The sequence below is a fragment of the Triturus cristatus genome, chromosome 2_1 (genome assembly GCF_964204655.1).
Source record: "Triturus cristatus chromosome 2_1, aTriCri1.1, whole genome shotgun sequence".
NCBI classification, from domain to species: Eukaryota; Metazoa; Chordata; class Amphibia; order Caudata; family Salamandridae; genus Triturus; species Triturus cristatus.
In genome coordinates, this window is record NC_140581.1 from 1,144,778,481 (window position 1) to 1,144,798,108 (window position 19,628).

At 42.2% G+C, this 19,628-nt stretch overlaps 1 protein-coding gene across 1 annotated transcript in view; it reads left to right on the top strand.

Annotated features, from left to right (window-relative positions):
- The window catches only part of FRMPD1 (FERM and PDZ domain containing 1), a 923,611-nt gene that overhangs the window by 900,524 nt on the left and 3,459 nt on the right, over positions 1-19,628 (top strand). The window contains exon 16 of the mRNA XM_085636581.1: positions 18,550-19,554. Coding sequence (XP_085492707.1) covers positions 18,550-19,554 — 1,005 coding nt within the window. The remainder of the gene's footprint in view (positions 1-18,549; positions 19,555-19,628) is intronic.

A 19,628-nucleotide genomic window follows, 5' to 3' on the forward strand; every position in this document is an offset into this window, starting at 1 on the left:
TTTTTTTGAATTTGACTGTCTATATACATCAAGGTAAATTACACACAAAATTATTCCGTAAACCCACTGACGGCAATACGTTATTACATGCCACGAGTTTTCATCCAGAGAATCTGGTAAGAAGCATTCCCTATGGAGAATGTCTTCGAGCCATGAGAAATTGCAGCATTAAAGAGGACCTAGAGGCGGAAATTGAATGTTTGAAAGACAGATTTTCTGCTCGAGGTTACTCGGAAGAATGTATCACATCATCTGTGTATAGAGCCACTAAACAAACAAGAGAAGAACTACTCTTTAAACCCAGTAAAACAAAGAGTAAGAAGACAGGGTATTCCCAGTGCAGGATGATCACCACGTTTAACAATCAACATAAGGATCTGCGCCATATTTTACAAAAACATTGGCACATTATTTGGAACGATCCAATTTTAAAAAAGTGTGTTCAGAGGAAACCTCTCATCACTTTCAGGAGGGCACGTTCGTTGAAGCAGGCACTAGTGAGTAACATGTTACCATCTGACAGAATATCCAAGACCAAAAGTACATGGTTAACCAGAAAAGATGGGTTTATCAAATGCACTAAGTTCAAAGCCTGTACTTTTGGCAAGAACACCACTAGTTATGTTTCTGGCTTCATGAAGAGGGAGCAGAAAATCAAGGGACAATTCTCCTGTAAAACGGAGTTTGCTGTCTACGTGCTTCAGTGCCCCTGTGGCCTGAGGTACGTAGGCAGCACTATTCTCCAAGTACACAAGCGGGTGTTACAACATCTGCGGGCCATAAAGAATGCGGATCAATCGTATCCAGTTGCCCGCCATTTCAGTCAGAAACACAACAAAGATGTGAGCGGTCTAATGTATTTTGTCATAGATGCTGTACCTATCAACATTAGAGGGGGTGATCGGCAGAGAACCCTACGTAGACTAGAATCTAGTTACATTATTAAGCTCAACACAAAAACCCCCATGGGGCTTAATATGGAAGAAGACTTGCATACTTACTTGTAAACTTCCCCTCTCGATTCTATTTTTCTTCTTTTTTGCTATATTAAAATGAAATAATGTTTTTATCTGGTTTAGGTATTCACTTTTCACGAACATTGATCAAGGTGAAGACAATCTAGAGATTTAATACATGACAGTATATTGTAAGGAATAATTAGGCAATGATTGCGCACTGGCGCAGAAATGTATTTAATCCAATATCAAGTGAAGATGAGATAATGCACATGATAACCCACTGGGATAATATTATTGCAAACAGTGTTTGACAAATTTTGACAAATTATGACGCATTGAATCACTGAAAAATGTCGGCAATTCTGAGACACGAGCGTATGAGTATACTCACTAGAGTAATTAACTGTAAATAATGTTTATAGGCTATCAAATGAGCCCTTTTAATTGTTATCGGGAACAATTTGTGTCTCTGAATCCACTATTTTGGTAGGGCACATGATTGAGAAGTGTTATCTTAATATGTACGCCGATAATTATTCTCACTGGAGATATATGTTACTGTAATATTGAGCAGTGTTGGATAAAATGAAATATGCCATCCGTTATGCTATCATGATATGTATGAGCTACAAAGTTAAAAAACATTAGAGAAGAACGCAAAAGATCCTAATGTATGTAAAAAACTACGAGTATGTCTTCACTGTTTATGGTTGTAGTTTACCATGTGACACGGAACTGATTCACGAGTTTAAATGGTGGCAAAAAACTTTATTGGAGTTGTTGGTGAGCAAGCCTGCTGGGCAGGCGAAACGCGCCCGACTCTTAACAGCTGACATAAAACTATTTTTCCAAACGACACGGCGTCGACATTCCATTTCTTTGGAGTTTGTATTATATATATATATATATATATATATATATGCCTGAAAAAAGAGGAGGAAAAAATAAAAGAAAGAAAAGCTTACAAATTTATCAGAGATAAAAATTACTATGAATTGGGACAGATTTTTAGTTTTTCAAAAAAATATGATACAATACGTCGCAGTAAAACAAGCGTAACTGATGGCCATAAAGGGAGTGCTTTACAATATAATAGACAAACAGTGCAAACATCGAATTCGGATTTAAGCTCTGCCCCTGACAGCGGATCAAACTCAGAACTAAGGAGTAAAACAGACAATTCTATCCAAACAGTACCTGAACCTGGAGATGAAATACATTTTTTATGCATAGACAGACGACAGACTCTGCGTCCAAGGACCCAATCAAACAGAGCCCAAGCCGCAGAATTTACAAGCGTAGGCAGAGGCGCAAATCGAGGCTCCGGTACAACAAATCCCAGGAGACAAGCCAGGGGAAAATGGGTACAAAAACAATAACTAACAATGAAACAAACAAAACAATTATTAACCTAGCAAATATCAATCTATCAAAGGCGGAAGAACAAATACTGAGCCTTGGCTTATCTTTCTGCCAGGAAAGCAATTTCAATTATTCAAGGACAAGGTTGGACATTTATCGATGCATAAGAAAACTTAAACTTAAAAAACATTTCCTGTTACAAGCCAAAGAAACAAATAAAAATTTAGTAACAAGAGATGATGAATTGGTAATCCAAAGTGAAGTCATCCAGGATGCACCTTTGTTAGTCACCTTAAATGAATTATGGTCCGAAGGCAATATACAAACTATTCAGGACAATGAAAATAGACTCAATGGTAACATAATAACACACCACAAGGAAGTCAAGAAAGCAATAATCCCATCACCATTCAGGGCAAAGTCTACATTTACACCTATTAGCCCAAGGGATTCCATTGATGTCTTTAATGAACATGTAACAAGTGCCATAAAGAAATTTCACTGCAAAGTACAAAATGGCAGGGAAAAATATAATAAACAGTCAGCAGGATATCATATGCTCATGAAAAAATTGGAAAAGGATCCCTCAATAGTCATTAGGAATTCTGACAAGGGAGGCAATATTGTCATCTGGGACAAAGCTGAATACACAAAAGAAGCCCTTTCCCAACTTAATAATGCCAACTGTTACACCAGGCGGAACGGAGCGGATTTAAAAGAAATATACCAAAAGTATTATATCAAGCTATCATCCTGGAAAACTAAAGGACTAATAACTAAAGATGGATACAATTTTTTGAAAAACGATTAACCTGTTACTCCCTCAATATACTTCATACCTAAAATACACAAGGACAGAAATAAACCACCTGGCAGACCGATCATTTCTGCGCGGGGGAGCCTTTTGGAACACACATCACAATATGTGGATTTTTATTTGCAAAACCATGTGCAGGGTTTGAATTCATACGTAAGAGATACAGGAGATTTTTTGTATAAACTCAAAGACGTGGAATGGCAAAATGACTACATGATGATGGCATTAGATGTCACATCATTGTATACAAGTATTAGACATAGCGATGGTATTAAGGCACTTCAACATTATTTAAGATCTGATGTGGGAGAGCTAACAGGTCATAGTGCCATGATAATTGAGATGGTTGAATTTTGTTTAGCAAATAATGTCTTCATGTTCAACAACTTACATTACCAACAGACAACAGGAGTAACCATGGGAGCCAGCTTCTCCCCCAGCTATGCTTGTTTACACACGGGCTGGTGGGAGGAGCTGATTCTATCCAAAGAATTTGATGAAATTGTTAAAAACAATATAGTTATCGGGCTACGTTTTATAGACGACCTTTTTATTATATGGAAGGGTACTGAACATGAGGCGCAGACATTTGTAAAATCCATCAATATCAGCTCATTGAATTTACAATTCACAGGCACTATCAGCAACAAATCTGTAAATTTCCTAGACACAAATATTTATATTCAGGTAAATGAAATTGAAATACAATTATATCGTAAAGAAACAGCAGGAAATTCAACTTTACATAGCTCTAGTGCCCACCCACGACACCTGATCAATAGCATCCCCTATGGGGAAATGCTAAGGTTAAGAAGGATTAACAGCAATGACATGTCTTTAAAACAAGCACAGGAGAAAGCTAAAAATAGATTCCTAGCAAGGGGCCATTCACTGAAAACAATAGAGGGGGCAATAAATAAATCCATGAATTCGGAAAGACTTGATCTAATAAAACCCAAAATAAATGAACATCAGACATCACTGAAAAATAATATCTGTGATAGGAAAAATGAGTCTGAGGAATTCCGTATTATCATGAATTAGTTACGTAATATTATCACAAGTAACTGGCCCCTAATTTTAAGTGACCCAGTACTAGGATAGACATTACCACACAGAATATCTATTGCCCACAAAAGAGCCATATCAATGAGAGACAGACTAGTAACAACAACTCCAGAATTAATTGAAACCTGTAGTTGGCTCAAAACTCACAGTGGTTTTTACAGGTGTAAAACATGTAAAGCGTGCCAATTGGGTATAAATAAAACATCGTATACAACACCATTCAGTCAAGATGAGATTAAAATCAACAAGTTACTTACTTTCAAAACAGAATATGTCATATACGTCCTAATGTGCCCATGTGGGCTGCAATATATCGGCAGCACCAAGTTACAAGCCCACAAACGGATCCTACAACACATTAAGGCCATTAACAATCATGATAGCACATATCCTGTAGCAAGGCACTTTCGTGAATATCATAACTCCAGGAGTCAGGAATTAAAATTCTATCTAATCGACTCAGTACCCCCAAGTAGACGAGGTGGTAACAGAGAGGCTAAACTGATACGGCTAGAGACAAAATATATCCTTGACATGGATTCAAAGGCTCCAGGGGGTCTAAATTTCACAGAAGATTTATATACTTGTATATAACATTCTCATCTATAACCAACAAACTGGAAAAATGCTGACCAGCACTCAGATAGCCATGGGCCACGCATACAAAAACACAACTTTGCACATTGGGCCGATGAATTTAAATGTTTTTTAGGTAGTATTGTATATTTCTATGTTTATATATATATTTATTTATTTATTTATATATCAATATATTTAATTTATGAATATTTTATTCTTGCACACTTTTGCACAACTTTGCACAAATTTGCACATCTAGGTTACAAGGTATAACCAAACAGCTATAGTATTTTTACAAATCATGTCAGTGAAGTAGAAAGATAAAAAGAAAATAATTACTCATCTAAATACTATGAATAAATAGTATTGGCCAGTAAGGCAATGAATTAGCCTTTTTTGCATTCAAGCAAATATTAAACAAACTTTATTTATAGACCAACAAATAAAACAAATAGTTGTTGGAAAACGGGGGTCAGGTGAGAAGAAATTGAAATTTGTAATTGTCATTGCAATTCTTACTGAGATATGTGTAAATAATGTAAAATTGCTTAGGTAATTGAGAAAACACATACATTTTATAAACACATTGGTATTAATGACTTTTTGGTTCTAAATAACAAAAATGCATTTAAGCTAAAAATTATTATTGAAAAGAATCTGAGTCATATATGTGTATATGTACATATATTTCGTCTATGTCTATGATCATGTGTAAACCTTGTACCTATCACTGCGCACTATGTCACTTTAAATAATGCGAATGATGTTGACAACGTTACCATGTGACCAAGACTCTGAGGAGTTGAAACGCGTAATGGCGGTGACATCGATAAAATAAGTATTTAAATTTGCACCAAGTTTGCGGTCCGTGTGTGGCAAGAGGAAGCAGAGGACGCTGCGGATTTTGTGATATATATATATATATATATATATATATATTACCTACTGGCGGTCGCCAGTAAGTAGTTATAGTTAGGACCACGTTTCCATAGGAAATCCGCAACATTCTATTTTGAATAACTTTGGCGCCGGTCGACGAATCCTCGCGAATTTTTCAAAATAGGTGGGGCGCTACGCTCCGCTCCTACCCTGAAAGTCTCGGGGGGATTCGTCAAGCGGGGGCTGAGATAAAAGGGGGGTCCCAAAACGCGTTTTTCCCATGCATTTTTCCATAGGACCTTTAGACACAGCTACAGCCCGAACGGCTGAACAGAATTACTTGAAATTTGGCAGAGAGCTAGTCCTCAGGTCAAGGAAGTGCCTTTTGTAGGTTTGGTAAATCTGTTCAGTAGATTCTGAGAAAATAGCCTTTAAATCAATATATATATCTGTGGCAGCTTACGGGGCGCTTACGGTGCGCTTACCGTACGCATACGGTGGCGTGCACGAGCGCGATTTTGATTGGCTCTTAGATCTTAGTAAACATTCGAATCGGTCGAAACCAGGAAGCGGCGGCCGCCATTTTCTCTCTCGCTCTCTGAGTTGGGCAGCAAAAACGAAGCCAAAAAATGGCTAAAGATGTAGTTTCGTCACATCCTAACCACCCAGCACTGGTATAGGGGCCCACAAACAACCCACAAGCCCAAAAAATTTTTTTTTTTTTTTCGGAAATTCGCCGATTACGCTTACCGTACGCGTACGGTAAAATTTAAAAAAAAAAAATAATAATCCACATTCTCCCCACCCCGTGTGCAAATGGTGCCCGAAGGGCACCATTTGTGCATGGCATATTACACATGTAAAAATAACAAGGAATACATTTCAAAAAGATGCGCATAATATGTCCCCCATGTGCGCACGGTGCGCGAAGCGCATCGTGCCTACATGGCCCATCCCGCATAATGTGGGCACGCGGTGCGGGCAGTGCACCGCGTGACCACCGTGCGTGCACGCCACTAACTGCGTAAAGTGGGCGCGCGCACGGAACGAACTGCGTTAACTGGGCGCGCAACGCGTGAGTTATAGTTGCCTGCACTAACTATAACGGGGGAATTTCATTGGTTTTTTACGAGTGAAATGTACAGCTAACTATAACATGTGTGAAACCTATGGTTTTTTCAGTGAATTTGCAAGGTTTTTTAAATGCTAATTCCGAACTAAAACGTGTGTGAAACCTATGGTTTTTTCAGTGAATATATATATACATACATACATATAGATGAAAACAAACCCCTTTCAGGCAGAGAGTGACGCAAAATTATGCGAAAAAAGAAGCAGAGAACTCTGGGTCGTTCTCAAGTTTAGGTGGAAAGAAGCTCCAGTATAGAGCACTCTCAACACCAACACTCCGCCTCAAATGTCTGTTTTTCTATCAAAGTCTTTAAGCGTAGGATTACCACAGTGCCATCCATGCTGAGATAGAAAGGGACAAAGTCTTTTGCCTTCTACAGCAAAGTCATTAAGCATAGGATTAGCACTGAGCTATCCATGCTGAGCTGTAAAATTATCAAAATCTTTTACCACTCCAGACACAGTATTACAGTTTTGGATAGGTAACATATCATCCAAGCCAACCTGAAATGAATTAAAGCAACCCCTGACACATGTTTCGCTCTCATTAGAGCTTTTCAGAGAGGTATAGCTTTGTCCAGACACAAGGGAGCACCCAGTATAAATCTAAACAAAACCCTTTCAGGCATAGAGTGACGCATAAATGATGAGAAAAAAGAAGCAGAGAACTCTGGGTAGTTCTCTAGTTTAGGTGGAAAGCAGCTCCAGTATAGAGCACTCTCAACACCTGCTACACTCTAAATTTGCTCACCTCAAATGTCTGTTTTTCTAGCAAAGTCTTTAAGCGTAGGATTAGCACAGTGCCATCCACGCCGAGACAGAAAGGGCTAATGTATTATGCCATTTCTACAGCAAAGTCTTTAAGCATAGGATTAGCACAGTGCTATCCATGCCAAGCTGTAAAATAGTCAAAGCCTTTTACCACTCCAGGCACAGTATTACAGCTTTGGATTGGTAAAATACCATCAAGCCAACCTGAAATGGATAAAAACACCCCCTGAAACGTGTTTCACTCTCATTAGAGCACTTTAGAGAGGAATAGCCTTTTCCAGACATAAGGGAGCACCCAGTAAAAAAGAAAAAGAAAAAAATATATATATATATATATTAAAAAAAATATATATATATAAAATCAGATGCCCACACACTAATGAAACACCCACAAACACAATCAGATGCTTGCACATTCAGCATCTAACACGCTCGCACATCATGAGACACTCACCAACCACCATTACATGCATACAAACCTAGAATCAGACTCTCAAAAACTCAGCAACAGACACCCCAATCGACATATCATCAGATGCTCAAATACAAACACAGATACACAAAACCTAGGCTATTCATTAACAAATCCCTATCTCAAAGAACACAAATAAAAATTAAACTCCCTAAAAAAATAAAAGTTAAAGGAAAATGAATGTGTACTGATACAGTGACAGAGGCTATCCCACAGAAACTAAAAGACGGGTGGGGGAAATGGATTATTAGTTGAAGTGGATGATAGTACTCTTCAAGTAGTAATGGCGCTGTTCTGTACTAGGTTCAGGTAGGTCTTAGTAATTTAAGCCTGACAGCCCTTGGTGGCTGTAAAACAGATCAGATAGGCTTAACTTAGGAGAAATGTGTAAAACATTTATCAGTACTATAACAATTAAAAAAGTATAAAACACAACACAATAAAAATATCACAGTGTATTATAAAAGTATAGAAAACTAGACATCAAAATGACAAAACTCTGTTGTATGGAACCAGAGATATGATCTTTCAAGGTTTTAGATGTTTCTAACACCAAAAAGCACAAAGGGCCAACTACGGGTATCGTGTTGACCTAGAAGGGTTCGACCAGGTGGAAAGTTTACCTTCTGACTTAGGGCCTGATTTAGTGTTTGGCAGGCAGGTTACTCCATCGAAAGTGCTGAATATCCCGTATTGCAAGTCCATTCGATCCTCTGGCATCTGTTAAACACTGAACGGGATATCGTTCACATTTGTGATGAAATAACCAAACTGTCAAGCTTTAAGTCAGGCCCAAAGTCTTTTCTTCTGGAGAAAATCCTTGTTAGAGAGGTTGCTGGTGGGTCCGGGTGCCAGCTAGATCCAGATAGGGGTTGGTCAACGGTGCCCGGCTGAAAAGCAGTGCCTCAGAGGGAGCTTCACCGTTGGTAGGACGTTCGAGTCTCTCAACGTCTAAGGCAGGAAAACTCTAATTGGATGACATCTGAGGGGTGCTTCACATTGGTCCTAGAAAAGTCTACTATGTTTGAGCTTCGAAACTTTTCTGGAAGTCGGGATCCCGTTAGTGCAGCAAGCCAGCAAGTTGAGTCCGACCGTCTGATAAACGTCGGCAGCTGTGGCTTAGCAGCAGTCCGGCGACAACCTCTGGTTCTTTTTATGAAAAGTTCATTAAAAAGTGTATATTCTTTAACATTTAGAAGGATAGATAGTACACTATAACAGCAGCCAAGGCCCAGGACCTTTTGGGCACCACTTGGGGGTTAGGAGTCAATCTCCCAGAAGCCAACAGCAGGGTCCAGGGCAAATCCAGTTGTAATTGGTCAATTGGGCTCAACAATCTTGGGCTTCTTGCAGCTTTTGTGTTCTGGGAGGTTTACACCAGGCTTGCCAACTTGCCACTGCAGTCCACTCTTCAATCCTGAGCACAAGTGGGGAGCAGGTTCAGGTCTTCGTGTTTCTCTCTGCAGGTTCAACAGAAGGTGCAATTCTTCTGCCTTCCTACCCATCTCTCTAAGCCTAGAGAAATGGGTTGAGCCATTGCCCTCAAGAAATACTGCCTCAACTGGGTTTTTAGATATACCTGAGGTCCCCACTATTTAATGTGATATACCAGGAAACACAAGGTATTTTAATTGATTCAGATCCTGCCTTTGTCCAGTAGTTTTTCTATAAGAACTCTCTCCTGTTAGGGTCCGTCAGGAGGTTGAGTCTGCCCTGGTGATACTCTCCTACCAGGTTGGGGAGAGGATGCCGATGATGAAGCATGACCCAAATATGTGTGTGAGGCTTCCTCTTCCATAAGGATGATCTCCCCTTATGTTCTGTCAGTAGTTCTGTGATGTCTCCACTATGCAGACTGACTTGTTTGACTAAATAGGAAAACAGTTGACTGGCTTTGTTCTTTAGCTACTGTACTTGTTGTAATTGAGTGTTAGTAAGCACATCCCCTCGCCATCCTATCACGAGGAGGTCACACCTCCTCCCAGCCAAGGACCTTCCTTTTCCTTTTCTGGGAGTTATTCACACTTTCTTGCAGATGGCCAGAAGGCTGCCAGGTGACACAGGCATTTTCTCTGAAAAGGCTTTAGGCAGGCAAATACCATATGGCATTTTTTAAAATAGTAATTTAAAATCCGACTTTACCATCAGATTAGGCTTTAAATTTCTATTAATTGGAGTCCTTGAAACTCTGTTCTAGTGACTCCTAAACTGAAGTTCGCATCATAAGGTATTATAATGTAACTCAGTGCTTTCCTATGGAATAGCAGCCTCGCCTCAGTGAAAAACGACTTTGGAGAGTTTTAACTGCCACGACATTTAAACTTAAGCACACTTGTCCTACTTTTTATATATCATACACCCCACCCTATGGGCATTTAGGGTCTTTATTAGGGTTGACTTATGAGTATTAAAAGGGAGTTTTGAGCCTGGCAAGTGGGGTAGTTTGCCAGATGGAATTTACAGTTTTAAAACTGTGCACTCAGGCTGCAGGGGAAGGTCTGAAGATATGCTTTACATTGTCACTTTAGTGGTGGCACAATAGGTGCTGCAGTCCATTAGTGACATTTAACTTACAGGCACTGGGTACAAGATACTAGGTAAGTTAAATATGCCAATCTGGGGTTAGCCAATTCTACATGTTTTTAGGTATCAGAGTACATACACTGGGTGCTGGACAGCAGCGACTCAGTGTTCAGAGTCCATACACCAGCACTATAATCCTACAAATAGTGGGGATTAACCACACAAAAAGGGCATTTTCTTACAATGTGAAATTCAGATGTTAAGGTACACCCTGATTAAAGCGCTTAAGAGAGGGTGGTGTGGCTGCACTAAATCAAAACAGCTTGCTCTAAATTTAAAAGTGTTTCGGGCATAGCAACTATGCACAATTGTTTTCTATTGATTTCAGTCCTGATATAATGGTGTTTGTAGTTTTCTTAATTTTCCATTCATTCATTGTCATTGTTGAAATAGAACTACCTAAATCTGATTTTATCATTAGGGAAGATATTGATCAACTGTAAGTACAGTTAGAGCAACTATTATTCTCTATTTAGATCATCTTTAAGTACAACTATGTTTTGACGGTGGTATTACAGCCTTACGACAGCTATTAATGGCTGTCACAAAATGCATTACTGCAGCACTTATTAATCTCCACGCAATGTAACTGTGATGTAAAATGCGTTGCCATATTGATGATGTGACTGATGAAGTCATGCGTGAGGTCACATGCAGTGAATTTGGCAGCGGTGTAGTTTCTTAGCTTATCATAACTGTTATATTTAATGGTTTTAAGTTTCAGATTGTATTCCTAATGTATTTTAAATCAAAAGTTTTTAGGGTACGTTTTCATTTTTTTTCTGATAAAAATGTTATTGCCCTCTGGCCAGGGCATTCATCTGTGGTATTTGCCTGCCTGCCATGCAACTAGGGTCCCAAGGCAAGGGATCATAATGAGGGGAAGGACATTTTATAGTTGGAATCTCACCCAACACCAGTAAATAAAGTGGCCCACTGTTCGCGTCATGTTCGTGTAACTGAATCTAGCACATAGATGGACAACAATAATCAGGGCCAGCAATCTAAGCATTTCCATTTCCTGTGCCTCAGCATCAACAGAGGATGCTAGTTGCTATTAGGTACTAATGTTAGAAGACTACCATAGTTTATGTTAGCAAACAAGTAGCTTTACATGTATAAAAGTGTTTTTAATAAAATAATCCAGTTCAATTGTATTCTTTGCAGTATTTTGCTAATCCCAAAATATGAAATGGTGCAAACCAATTCCGTCCCAAACTTAGTCCCATATTTTGCATTTAAAAAGAGAATATGTATTTGCCAGGCTCCTCACTATATAAGCACAATGAATATAGCGTGAAATCTGTTTGCTCATCTCTTTGTGCAGGTACACAAATCTATTTTGTAGTAAGTTCCATGTTCTATGTCTGTTGTCACAAAAGCATCCAGAGCAAAGCAACATTTTATGTAACAAGGCCCACAAAGGAAATTTCAAGTGTGTATTTCAAGACAATTTCGGGGCTAAGGTACCTTAGATATATTGTGGATTGTGGGGACGCATTTGTGCTAGCGGGACACAATTGAACAAAACTGCAGCCCTGATCACCCTGGCGGTAGCCTAAGCCCAGGGTGTTGCATTCTTTACCTGCTGCCACTGCTTAACGGCCGACATCTGCAATCTAAAGCCATCAGTTATCGCCGGCACTCGCCCTGGTGGGACTCTAAGTCCCAGAATCCAACGCGACGTCCTCCAGCCTCTCCGCTGCGTCACTGCTGCCACAGGTGGGGGGAGGCAGTACCAGTGCGCTACAAAGCGCGCCTCAACCCCAACGGGACGCGTTTGTGCTGGCGGGACACAATTGAACAAAACTGCAGCCCTGAGCAACCTGGCAGGAGCCTAAGCCCAGGGTTTTGCATTCTTTACCTGCTGCCACTACTTAACGGCCGACATCTGCAATCTAAAGCCATCAGTTTTCGCCGACACTCGCCCTGGTGGGACTCTAAGTCCCAGGATCCAACGCGACGTCCTCCAGCCTTTCCGCCGCGTCACCGCTGCCACAGGTGAGGGGGAGGCGGTATCAGTGCACTACAAAGCGCAGCCTCACCCCCCGCGGCGCGGGACGTGTGCGGACCGCGCCCGGGCAAAGCCCGAGCCAAGGGCAGGCCCGTCCTGCACCCGTCATCATCAGGAAGAGGCAGGGCAGGGCCATGACCCCTGTCCGTGGCGGCCTGTGAGTTAGCAGTACTAGCGGGTAAGCCCTCCAGTGCCCCTCTGTATCAAGCTGTCCCTATAGAGGACTCATTAACTACACGACTGGCTCGAACTGTGTTTAACAGAGCCTCAAGGTCCTGCAGACTGAACTAACACCACACTCATCGAGCAATTGGGTTGGGTAGGACATTTGGGGGAAGTTGTTGGGGTAGTTTGTATTTTTGTCCCACCTGGACACTGGTTTTTGGCTTTCTCTGGTATTTGCTCCCAAGAGGTGAAGCTAAACACAGCTACCATTCAATAGTCGCTTGTTGTTTAGATTTAGGGTAGAGAGCCTTGGGGTATTGGACCAGTAGGAGGCTATAAAATGGAGAGGAGGGCTGGCCCAGCCCAAGCCAAAATTACTAGTGTACTTCCAATGCCGCCATCTCCAACAGCCATAGATAAAATGCTGCAGCGGGCAATAGGGGCGGTAGATACTGAAATCGAGCTAACAAAAAGGCAGCTTTCTCTTACACCAGATATATTTATTTCGCCGCCTGATGTGGCTATGCCATCAGACATCTCCCAAACACAGCCAGACGTTCAACCCCTGCCACCTTCACCACTAGCTGCTCCCCACAAGAAAGTAATGCAAAAGAGAAAACCTACCATGATCATGCCTAAGAATGGAAAGCGCAAGTCACCATTGGAGGTTGGCCCAAAAAAGAATAATAAAAAGAAATGCTGTGAGGGCAATTCAGTCCACCTGGAGGGGGAAGTGCAAGAACTGACCCTAGGTGGAACACCAATAGATACTACAGACCCAACCTATCCAGCGTGGGCTTTGAACCTGATGACAGATTTGCAAAATAATTTGAGGGCCATTATCAGAGAAGAGGTGACCCCCCTTATTAAACGTTTAGAAAGTCTGGAGAAAGTACTGGCAACAAGGGAAGTTAGATTAACTGATTCTCACTACCACTCCCCAAGCAAGGTGGGGAGAGGGATTGACATGGGCTGCCAGGTAGATAGCGTGGGCCCAATATCCCAGCCCGTGGCGGAGATACATGACCACGACGGCCCCCCTACTAGACAAGAACTGGGGAAGCAGAGTGACCACAACCATCAGAGAGGCAGGGGTCCAAGCCATAAGCTTAGAGCAAATAATACGTCATCCCCCCACAGGCAGCACGACAACCCCAGCACCCAAGAACAAGTTACTAATAGACAAGTCAAAGGGCAACAGGTACAAGAACCCAGTGAGGGGAGACAGGCCTATATAAGCTCAGACCTGCCCAATATAAATCTTCCCCCTCACTACTCCCCATATGTAGCAGTTTTAACCGGTGTCCCGCCAAATGAATTGAACTCTAAGGAAACCCAATACCAGCTGAGAAACAAATGTCTCTTCTGGCTGGACAGACATAAGCACTTTGACTATGCCAGAGCAGGAGAGATACTAATGGTGAGAAGGGTTGGGTGGGTAGGCAACCATAGAAAGAGTGAACCGGGTGACTGTGTAGTCATCAACTTTATTAACCCTCAAACTGTTACCAATTTACTTAAAACCACCCCCAATTGCGATAATCCACCAACAGTCATGAGCCTCCGCCCTCTCGACTTCTTTTACCCACAACCTCAATCGTATCCTAGAAGCTGTGTACCATCTTTACTTCCATCAAAAGGCCTAGGGGTTTTGCAAGAGAGAAGCAGGGCTGCCCATACTAGGTTTCCCCAATTTAATATCCCAGTGAACAACAGATATGGCTGCCTCGAGGAGGTAGACTGACTGATGGAGGGACCCCCCAAGGGTGCGGATATAGATCTGGACGGCCATGATACGAGGGGCAAAGAGGGTGGTGGCTCGAAATCTACAATCAAGGGTAACAGCCCTAGCCTCCCGCATCGGAACGTTACGGCAGGTGGCAGGACAGGATCAAGTGGGATTCACATTGTGATTTCCCCCGTCCTGCAGGGTATCATATGAAGAGAAGGTCAATTGAGGGGGGCATCAGTTATGCAGTCTGGGGTTGGCACTGGTGACCCGCCATCTCACAGTGCCAGTCCTCCCAAGGTTACAAGGAAGGGAAGTGGGCAGGCAAGCGAAATGAGGTTACTTTCGTGGAACCTAGTAGGCATTAAAAAAAATTGTCTTGCCCCGATTGGGGTGAATTTGTTGAGGCACACGATATATGCCTTTTTCAGGAGACATGGGCGAGGGAAAACTCCCATCGGAAGGGTTTTGCCTCATTTAACATTATGGCTCCATCTGGGTAGGTACCCACCTTGGTTGTAGGGCTGAGCAGATGATAACACCCACAAATGACATCCAATGTGTCCTGCTCTCCTTCCCCTCAAAGACGAAAATCGCCCTAATCAATGTGTACTCTCGCCCTGTCAACAATAGTCAAGAATCTGCCACAATCGACCACCTGGGTCACTTTATTCCTACTTTGGATCCAGAGATACGGTTGATTGTGGCGGGTGACTTTAATTGTCACTTTGAACCCCTCATCGACCCCAACCATTCTGCTTCTGCTGTAGAATATCTTTACTGGTCTATTCCTGATCCCCTGACCACCCCTACCAAAGTATGGTCACCACTGGTAATGCAGCTCAACTCACTTACCCTAACTCTATCACTCAGGGCTTGTAATGGATGGACTAAATCCGATCAGCCAAGCCAACACACATTTAACAGAGTTGGGCAATCCTCTCTAATTGATTACATCATGGTGGAAACGAGATCATGGGATAAGGTCCTTTATTTTTACATCACGCAGAGGCAGGATAGTGACCACAATGCCCTGAACTTGATCTTGAAACCATGGTACCTTGGCATCTCCAATCCCCCCCCCAGCACTACAAATGGGACAGGCCCACTAACTCTAACGAATAACAGAAGAAAGGTTAGATGGGCCAATATACATCAGTCTCCCTCTAAGCTCGCCAAAGTGTACCAGCTGGCAATTCCATTGATAGCTAAAATGTGGGAGGTAACGCAGGTGGATGTTCCCACCCCGGACCTAGAAGAGGAAGGGAAAATACACACCGAGCTAACAACAAAATTGGCTGATGTGTTTTTCCCTCCTGTGCGCAGGTGGAAAACCAATCGCAATAAATGTTCCTGGTTTAATGATAATTGCCGCAAAGCCAAGAAGGACCTTCTGGATGTGGTAAAAGCAAAGGACAGGACATTAACCAAACTTTCTAGGGATACGTACAAACGGATCACCTGCCAAGAAAAAAAAACCTGGGAATTAGAGAGGTGGGAATCCCATAGGATCGCCCTTAATGATAAAAATCTGCAAACCTTCAGGGCCATAGTAAGCTCAGGTAACAAGGACGGGAGATCGGCCATAGAGCCAATATAGTGCCTGAAGCTTAGGAAATCCATTTTGGATCATTATACGCCATTGGGATGGTGGTTCTGTCAATTTAACTCCCCCTAATATGACAGCGGAGGTCCCCATGGCGGGGTTTCCGGAGATTACCATGACAGAAGTGGGAAACGCCATTGAAAAGTTACACCGCAAGAAAGCTCCAGGTTTAGACAAACTACCGGGGGACCTTTTCCGGGAAGAACCTAAAATATGGGTACCATATCTGTGTGCCCTCTTTAATGCTGTTTTAAAGAGTCTGGATCCCCCTGACACCTGGAGTGGGGCGGAGATAGTGGCCATTTTTAAAAAAGGCTGTCCCCTTTTACCCTCTAACTATAGGCCGATTAGTTTAATTGATATCACCCAAAAACTCCTTTGCCGGGTGCTTTTGGACCGTCTCCAGGGCTGGATGGAGGAAGAACAAATAATAAGTCCCTACCATGCCGGCTTCAGATCAAACATGTCAACTGTTGACCAGATATTCAGATTACAACTACTCTTCTGGAAAACGGTGATTATAGAGGGTAGCAGCCTCTACTTTATATTTGTTGATCTGAAGTCGGCCTTCGATCTGGTCCCACGGGAGAAGCTCTGGAAGGTGTTGAGTAACCTTGGGATTCCTTTGTATCTACTCAGGGCCATAGAAAGGCTCCATCTGGGAAATTTTGCCCACGTACGCTGTGGAAAATATGGGGAACTTACTGCTCGCTTCCCTGTCCAAAAGGGATGCGTTTTAGCCCCTACCCTATTTTGTCTTTTCATCAACGGTCTGGTTGACCATCTCACAAACATCAAGGACAATGACGCTCCCGAGCTAGCATCAGGGAGTGTGCCTGCGCTGATGTTTGCCGACGACACCTTGTTACTTTAAAAAACATCAATGGGCATCCAGCGCACGCTTGATGGCTCTGCTAATTTCTGCAAGCTGCGAGGGCTGGAGATCAATCTAACTAAAACTAAATACATGGTCTTCAATCCCCCTAGCACTACTAGGCCAAACCCTTCGCTAAATGGTACCCCTCTTGAAAGAGTAAGGATATTTGATTATCTGGGAGTTACTCTGTCAGAGCATTTTGAATGGGGGCCCCAGCTGGCCAAAGCAAGACTACGGTTAAGTCAGATAGTGGGTGGTATAATGAAGATGTACAGAAGTTCAGTTTTTAAACCAGTAGCACCTGTGGTGGAAATTTATAAAGCTCAAGCAAGGGGCGTCACGTTATATGAGGTGGAACTGTGGGGGCACTGCTCCACCTTCAATTTAACTAGGGTTGAGAACAACTTTGTGCGGCAGCTCGTGTGCCTACCCCGTAGCACTCCTCTTGTTCCCCTCCGTATGGACATGAGTATCAGGCCCCTCGACCAAGAGATTGCCCTGAGGCCACTAATATTTTGGAGGAGGCTATGGGTGACCCCAGAGTTGTCCGTTTATAGGGCTGAGCTAGAGGAGCTTCTGACCTCATGTACTATTAAAAAGATCCAATGGTTCCGTCACATAAGGGACCTAGTCATTAAGCTAGGTAAACCGGGTCTCTGGAGAGCTCCTGAAGCATCATGTGCCATGATATCCAGGCCAGAACTAGTCAAATGTTTTAGACAATTTAATTTAATGTCCCTAGTAGAAAGTGCCTCATGTGGTTGCTTAACAGCGGAATTTTTGTAAGTAAAAAATATTTACAGCAAGGAACAGTTTCTGGACTTTATTCAACCCCCACTGGCCAGGAAACTTTACGTGCAATTTAGACTAGGGACTCTCCCATTACTAGCAATCACCAGCAAGTGGGTCAAAGAACAAAAGGGGGATTGCCCTGCATGTAATTATAAGGTGGAGTCCGGATTGCATGTCCTGCTCCTCTGCCCAGCCTATCGGTTGCCGCGTAAACGTTGGTTAATACAACTTTGCAAGAACCTGGGCTTTGTGCGCTGCACAGAGGCCTCTAGAATTTTAAAATATGATACCCATCCTCCAATAGTTTTTGCGGTATCACTATTTTTAAATAGCATGTGGCACATTCGACGAGCTATCCAAAATCAGAATAACGGGGCTGTAGAAATGCACTGAATTTAGACAGGTTTATTAATTATACGCACACCTGGGGTTTAGTGCTGTAGTCCCACACTTATAGTTGTATTTTAATTTCTGAGTGCAGTTCTCTCCCAGCTGGCTGTTTTTATTTTTCATTTCTTTTATCTTTCTTATAATTGGCTGATTAATTTGTGTATGTCCACTGGATGACCTTTTTAACATATGAAATTTGAGAAATCTTTAACTTTTTAATTATAAATGTATTTTACTTGTTTTATTCTGAACTGTACTTTGATGGCCCTAGTGGCCGAAATAGAGTTATTTGGATTGGATTGGATTGCACTTTTTTGTTACTGTTTGATTCTTTATTGTAATTCTTTTAATATAGGTTCCAACATGGTATCCTGGGATCAAGAAAACAAGTTTAATTTCCAGATCAGTGGAAGCTGCATTGATTTGGAAGACAACCACATATTAAGACAATATAAAAAAGAAACACGCAGGATAGCAAAGGAATCTAACAGGTCAGCTAATTCCACCAGAAAAAGGCGTTCCTTCTTACAGACAGACTACACATCCCAAGTGACTTTCCCTCTAACACCATCCTCCTCCTTAGAAAGAGTGGACCACGTGTGCTGCTATGAAAGAGTGACTCAGTTATCCTCCGAAACTTACTCTCAAACACTATCCTCCTTGAAAAACACGGAGGGGGAACCATCACTTCTGGAAAATAAGCCACTGACGCTGCTACCACCACAAGAAGAAAACAAAAGCAAAAGCCCTTCCCCCAGATTGATGGAGATGGAGCCTGACACCATGGAAACCAAATCAATCACTGACACCATTGTCTCTTCTATCTCAGCGACTCGCTTCCGTACTGCACAAGAATGTAGGGGAGGACCGGATCTCAGTCTACATGACCCATCCTGCCCAGACAGCAAAGAAGTGAAAGGCACATTTTCTGACTCGCCCTTCCTCTGTGACGAAGGTGGACGAACCAGTCCTTCTGATATTTACCTTCATATGGAAGAAAATGAGGCTCTCAAGGAGGTAGGAACTGCTCTGTTGAGGACTCAGCCAGGTTACTGCATTATAGCCAGAAGTACATTAGAAGAGGATGTGGCTGAGCCTGAGCAGAGAGTAGAGGACAACAATGGTAGAAATCACACCGATGGAGATAAACTAGGACCATGTAATGTATTTGGAATTGCGCATCAAAAAGAGACTTTGTGTTCCTTGGAAGATTTGACCAATGGATCCATGGATCAGTTTGGACGTATACAATCAGCCAATGTTGTATGTTTAGAAGATGATTGCAACAGAAGGGATTTATCTAACCCAATGACATGCGTGACTGATAAAGATGGTACATCATTACCCAAAGAGAAAAATGGTAAGGTTGCAAGGAGCTTCTCCAAGGGGGGGGGGGGGGGGGGGGAAACAGAAATGTCTGAGTTTTTCTAATGC